The sequence below is a fragment of the Lutjanus erythropterus genome, chromosome 22, assembly GCF_056507025.1.
Source record: "Lutjanus erythropterus isolate fLutEry1 chromosome 22, fLutEry1.hap2, whole genome shotgun sequence".
NCBI classification, from domain to species: Eukaryota; Metazoa; Chordata; class Actinopteri; order Lutjaniformes; family Lutjanidae; genus Lutjanus; species Lutjanus erythropterus.
The window spans coordinates 20,687,072-20,694,269 of NC_139338.1; the positions used below are offsets into that span (position 1 = coordinate 20,687,072).

Below are 7,198 nucleotides of genomic sequence, written 5' to 3' on the forward strand. Positions count from 1 at the left end.
CACTTCCTGCACTTACCCTTATTCGACTGACCTTTATATAGATATTAGATGTTACATATTTTGATTTATTTAGTTTTTCTTGTATTTCTATTATGAGATTATTTGGTCCTGATACAGTGCCTCGTTGTTGTTTTTGAACCAGCCTGTCTTGGCAAACAACACGTCTGGGTGTGGCTGACCTGCAATAAGTAGGCTGGTGAAAACGAAAGTATTGCAAAGTAAAGAATGGCGTCAGGCTGTGGTGAGTACCCTTTAAACTTTACTCTCATTCATGTACAAGTGTTTATCTGCAGGGTTGTTTTGTCTTAACCACACTGTTTTGCTCTTATATATATATATATATAAGAAAGAGCTGTATGTGGCCTCTATATGTCTGCATATATATTTTTTAAATTTATTTTACTTTTTTATATCAAACCGAAACCCAATAGAAATGCTGATATATATATGTTCTGGAAGTAAAAACGATGGAAATGACGCAGGTCTGAACTCATAAGAGCATAGATTTATCGTACATCATTTTCTTTATCCTGTCATAAGTAGCGATCATCGTTTATGAGGAAAATGAAACTTAGATTAAATATAGTTTCTCTTTCGTATTTTATTTGGTACTTCCTTCACAGGGTGTACGAACAACTGTAGTCCGGCATGTATAATACCAATGCTTCGTGCTTGACTTTAAATTCTCATCGATGCGTTAAACCGAAGGTATTCTTATTACCCAACTTTGATTTATTTATCTATCTATTATCGGACATGTAAACTGCGCGCCTAGCCATAAGCATCCAGCAGGGGGCAGCAGATAAACATGTATGACACTGAAGACCTCATACTCTTTCTTTTAAAATGTGTCTTTGAATGTAGCAGAAACAATATATTTTAAAATTGAACTGTAATTATTTGTTTACTTGTTTTCGTTGAACAAAGTACAGAAAGTTATTGCATTGTAATGTAACCAAAAGTAGGTCAGTCCAAAAACATCAGACAGAAAAAGGAAAGAAAATGAGTGAAATAGAGGTTTGATCAGTTATCATTAGTCCCCTGCCTAGATGTAATCATATTATTCAGGATTATTGCCTTATTTGCAGGCGTGAAGACCAAACAATCTTATGCACAGGAATGATCATGACTCACATTTACTGTATTGTCCAATAATCAGTCAGTGTTCAGTGACTTTACATCAGCACTGTAGTTAATAAAATATATTATCCTAGTTTGTGTGCCAAGGGACTTTTTTCTTTTCGCTGTCGTTTCAAAAGAAGTTTTAATGTATTGAAGTTTATATTATATGATATCTGTTATTGTGACAATTCTACTCTAAATCATGGATATGATAGTTTAAAAAAAACATTTATGGTAGCTGATATAAAAATAAAATCTAGAGTGAAACAATATTTTGAGCTTGCAAATATAACTAAAATAAAATAAAACACACAATGGTCATGAGGATGTTGGTGTACATGTTTATGGGATGTTTACATGACTGTGAGTTAACTGCCATCACAAAGTGCTGTGTTTGTATTATAATACCGATTAAGTCTGGCCCTAATAAAAAACCTCCATATTATTTTATAAAAGGAACTTAAACCAATGCTGAAACTAATAAAGACGAAACTAAAACTTAACATGTGTAAACAGTAAAACGTAAACTGGAACAAGTGAGCTCACTCTGGAAACTACCTGAAACCAAACTGAATTAAAAACAAACAAAAAAAAATGAACTAAAAATAAAAATTAATGAAAAACACAAAACTATAATAACTCTATATCTACATGGCCAGAATTATGTGGATGTACACTGTAAAATGCTCCCTTTAAGAAAATATTTTTCTTTGAGCTAATTTGGGCTCAAAATATTATTATTAGAATAATATTAATGATACTATTACTAACAACAAACACATGTTAAATACTTCATTCAAAAAGTAGTATTAACATTAGTCATCAGTTAGTTGTCAGTGATTGAATTAATTGGGAGTTATATTGACAATCAATTAATTGGTTTTAGGGATTTTTAAAGAAAAAAGTAAAAATTCTCTCATTTCTCATTTTTTTATTTAAGTCATCTTTGACTATAAACTGAATATCTTTGGGTTGTGGACAAAAACAAGACATTTGAGGACATCGTCTTAGGTTTTGGGAAACACATTTTCTGACATTTTATGGACCGAACGACAAACCGGTTGATCGTCAAATTAATCGCCAATGAAAATATTACGCAACGTTAGTGTTGCAGCCCTAAAAAAATATACATCCACAAAAAGCTTCGCCCTTCTAGGAGGGCTGTCCACTAGATTCTGGATCTTCGCTGAAGGAATTTGCTTCCATTCGGTCACTGATGTTGGCGAGAAGGCTCTCGGGTGGCGTTCAGGGTCAAGGTCAGGGTTCTGTGCAGTCCAGCAAAGGTCTTCTAAAAGCAAACTGGGAAAAGCGTTTCCTTAATGGACCTTGCTTTGCCCACAGGGGAATTATCATGTTGAAAATGAAGAGGGCGCTTCTTAAACTGCTGTCACAAAGTTGCAAGAGCACTATAATCTAAAATATGATTACATGTTGTGGCATTAGGTCCAAACGTTCGATATGTTTGTCATCCTGTCTTGTTTTGTGCCGTTATTTCCAGAACGGGGAACCCATTCTGACAGTGAACCTGATGTCAGCGGTGAGTCGGACAGTGACAAGTCGGACAGTGAAGAGTCTGACAGTGACGAATATTCGGATTTAGAGTCTGATAATCAGGTTTGTGAACCTGCCAATGAGAATTTACTGCCATTGTTTGTCAGCTGTTGTAAAAGATCACTATATTTATGTCTCTACTGATGAAAAAAAAATCCTCTACTTTTATTTTAAGGCTCCTACAAGAGAGCCCTGCAAGTATTACAACAGTGGTGGCTGTCGGGATGGTGCCAGCTGCTCTTACTGGCACGTCTGCAAGTACGCCGTGCAGGGAAACTGTCGCTACGGATCCAAATGTAAGCTGACGCACCCCGAAGGTAGACGCAAGGCCTCTCGTGCACGCAGCCGATCATCATCTAGAGGTGAGAAAGAGGGAAATAGCTGAATTAATGGTCTTTCTTTCTGACCCACTTCTTAAAGGGATAAATTCCAATTATTTGAGGTGAGGCTGTATGAGGTTCTCATCCATAGTCAGTGTATTATCTACAGTAGATGGCGAAGCAGAAAGAAGCCACGCTGGGGATCCTTCTCCAGCTGCTCTTCCTGTTATTCTAGTCTTCTTTTGTCTCGTTTTGTATTATTATTTATTTTTTATTATTCTTAGAGACAAATTTGGAATTTTGACCCATAAATAAAACTGACTTCACTAGTAAAGTAAACTAGAGTTTAATAAACTTTACATCATGAAATATTACTCTTTCAGCTTGCAAAATTGTAGAAATTAAATGGTAGGGAGGGGTTAAGAAAGAGGTTTGAGCATAAGACAAAAGGATAATGAAACAGTTTGAAATTTCAGACTAATCTCTAAAAGAAACACAATTTTATAATCTGTGTGTGTTGTTTACCTGCTGGTTAAATTAAATGTTAAATGTTAAAGTAGATTAATGAAAGCAGCAACAAGGACCTTTAATATTTTGTTGATTTTTGGAGGCCCCTGTGGACAAAAGTGCTGATGTTTCCACCACCATCACAATTAAATATAACCACAAAACTAAATTTATATGTAGAAAAATCCTGTCATTCTTCTTTTTAACTGGCCTAAGTACTACTTGCTTAACTTTCTCACTTAACTTTGCCTGGGAATTCATAAAAACAAGCTTGTTTCATCTTATTTCAGCGAGAGTCTGACCCAGTGGCAGCCATTAAGAATAACTACAGAGAAATACGCTTTTTTCTCACAGATGACCTTGTTTAGTTATGTAGGTCATAAAGAGGCATCAGTATTGAAATGAGAGTTTCATAACCACTTAAAAGCTCTTATAGGACGTTTAAAGCTGCATTCATCGTTTTGTTTGTTTGTTTGTTTGTTTGTAGGGTATGACATTTTTACGGTAAGATAACCAACTCCGAAAATATCACGGTTTCATGGTGTTACGTGCAATTACATGTCACATCATCATTATTAGTAGTAGTCTTAGTAGTAGTAGTACTAGTAGTAGTAGTAGTAGAAGGGGAACTGCAGAGTTGGGTGATAATTCTTTGTGGTTGCATGGTAGGTTAAAGTCATTTGATCAATTATCGATATAAAAATATTGATTAGTTAAGCTTTAATTGCACTTAAAACAAATTAATACCCAATGTTTGTCAATTTAAGCTGAATATGCAGTATTTTGTCCCCCCCCCCCCCCCCCTTTTTTTTTTTAACAGACCCAAAGCTTACCGATGGCCGATACTACCAGTGGCAGCTGAAGTCGGGGAATAACTGGAAAGATATCGCTAATGATCACGTTATCGAGGCCCAATACTCGCTGCCCCACACTAAAAGTATTAAAATCTACAACACTCAGTATGGGTAAGTATGGATACGGCCAATTATTATTTTTTAAACACAATTATCTGGAGATCACAAGTTAATATTTAGTTATTTCAAAAGAATGAGATTTGTTATTTCGAGCAAAATAATCAGCCTGGTATCATGAGAATAAAAAAAAGTCATTTACTCTTGTAACTTCTAGATTTATGTACAGATGGCTTCTTGACAACCATAGTAGCTGGTTTAAGGTGAAAATGTCAAATCAAGCAGTAACCTGGTTGGTGATTTATCTCGCTCTCCGTCTCTGTCTGCAGGGCTGTCTGTATAGATTTCAACAGGATGAAAGTGTATGGAAAGGACCTGAAAGTGAGACGACTGGATGATGGAAACACTGTGTGGATCTGGTACTGCACCTTGCGTCGTAAGTGGCGCAAATACGCAGATAAGGTAGAAGGAATTAATATAAAACACCCCTTCCTTTTGCGTGAGATACCCCAAATGTTTAGTATCTTTTGCTTTTTTTTATCTAGTGATTTTTTTTATTTTATTTTACAGGATTCGAAGGGTAACCCCAGTCCTGTGAAGAGCTGTGACATAGAGAGGAAGTACCAGAGTAACCCAACAGGTTCCTATACTTTCAACAAAGGTGCTGACAGCTATGAGATTAGATTCAGAGGTGAAGTATACTCACAAAACCTTAACAGAATAATGTCACCTAATATCAGTTCCACATGTAGGACACTGTTTCTGCTCAGACAGGAGCTTCATTTCCTTTTTGTTTTTGTTAGAAATGAAACAGGTGGGTAAGAAGAAGAAGAGGAAAGTCACTCGTCGGCCACTTTACCGACAACAGCAAGGGTCTGGGTGAGTTTGGATTCATTTAATTTAACTATAAATAACTATGACTTTTAAAAAAAATCACAGGCCAATGTTGGTCAGGCTCTAATTGTAATCCAAGCCACAATTTTTTTTCCCTGAACCAAACCAAGTAGTTTTTGGTGCGTAAATATACCAAAGACCTTTATTTTGAAAGCGTAACTGGCAAGAGAGTGAATAAATGCACGAAGATGTTAGCTGTTCCTTGAATTGTTGCGACCGAAATCAGAATTTGGTTTTGTCTTTACAGAGTTCGTCATGCAACTGCAGCATTGCAGAATATTTCTGTGGGCGGCCAGCCACAGTGGCAGTTTGAGGGCGAGCATGGGACATGGTATGAGTTCAAACGCAGGGTAAGTTATTATCTGCAAAGTGGAAGTAACTTTTAGCCGAGAAACCTTATGTGTCTTTGAATAATAGTGCTGAAAATATAAATACTGATGATTTGAATGACTGTGTTTCACCAGCGCGGCACCTCAACTGAATGCTCAGTAACCACCGACGAAATTGAGAGGAAGTACCAGCAAAACCGCAGCGGCAGCATGTCCTTCACAGTGAATGGACAGTCCTACAAGCTGGACTTTGGAGGTTGTATTACATTTTAAATACTGTGATACTTTACAGGTCTGCTATTTATTAATAATTTCCTAAAAATGCTTCGGAAAGACCTAATTTGGTGGAAAAACAAAGAGGCAGTTGATTTAGTTGAGTTTATAAGCAGCTTCAGTATTTCTATGTGAGTTGTATGCTAGCATGTGGACACATTTTTGCATGTTCAGCTGCTGTGCACTGACTAAAAGACACACCCAAACATAAACAATAAGTTTGACATTTTGGATAATATGCTTATTTTCTTTCATGACAAAATTTAGATTTAAAGATCTATACCACTCTCATGCCTGTATGGTTAAATATAAAGCTACAGCCAATAGATGGTTAGCTTAGCTTAGCATAAAGACTTGAAACTTGTTAAACTTGAGAATTGTTAAAATGAAAACTTTTTTGAAGATGGTTAAAATATGTTACTGGGGGACTTGTAAAAGCGACATATAGCCACATCTTAAGTTAGCTAATGTTAGCAAAATGCTTGCTAACTTGTTAGCCAGTGTACACCAATTGTTAGCTAGCTAGTTACTGTACATCTGATAGCTAATGTTTGCAAAATGCTAGTTAATCTACACCAATCCAATCAAGGTATTAATGGCCCTGTGAAATAAAGCATAACAGAAAAAACTCATAAGTCATGAAAAATCCAAGCTAGCGACATAAATCTAATGACATAAAACAATTATTCATTCATTTATTTTATTTTTTTTTTCCCCACAGCAATGACACAAACAAACCTCAAGAACAGGCGTTCTCGCAAGATCAGACGTGTGATGGTATGAGCACTAACCGTGATGTTGAAGACCTCATGAAGAAAGTCGACAAGCACTTGTGCAATTCCATACTTCAGACAATCGTTGTACTCCTCATTGATTTTGGAAGTTTGGCTTTAGTGGGTTTGGTTCTCTTTGACCTCTTTACGGATGTGTGATACTGTGTTTACATTAGAAAACAATTCAGGATAAGATTAATTAATTAATTCATGCGATTGATGGCTGTTGTTAGTTGGTTGTGCCAAAGAGGCTTTGATGTTTACAACCTCACGTCTAAATGCTTCCTGGTGTACTTGCACTCAGATTATGTACTGTACCACCTGCCTTTTACAAAAAATATTGTTTGACACATCATTAACTATACACTGCCAAACAATTTGTGTTGCCAAATCTGAAAAAGATAAGAAGCCATAAGACAAACACTCCTGAAATTATAAATATCTGGTGTTACATTAAGCTTGCAACATAGACACTGCCTGTTCTGATATAATAGAACAGACTAATTTAGAACCAAATC

The 7,198-nt window shown here is 36.1% G+C and overlaps 1 protein-coding gene across 1 annotated transcript; it reads left to right on the plus strand.

Moving 5' to 3' along the window:
* The first annotated feature begins 189 nt into the window (after positions 1-189).
* LOC146306889 (uncharacterized) lies at positions 190-6,911 on the plus strand. Its single transcript, XM_084711435.1, has 10 exons — positions 190-241; positions 2,621-2,736; positions 2,849-3,035; positions 4,321-4,465; positions 4,741-4,873; positions 4,982-5,102; positions 5,215-5,284; positions 5,553-5,655; positions 5,770-5,890; positions 6,629-6,911. Exons 1-10 carry the CDS (start codon positions 226-228, stop codon positions 6,688-6,690), a joined length of 1,074 nt encoding a protein of 357 aa, XP_084567561.1. The 5' UTR covers positions 190-225; the 3' UTR covers positions 6,691-6,911.
* Positions 6,912-7,198: the final 287 nt, after the last annotated feature.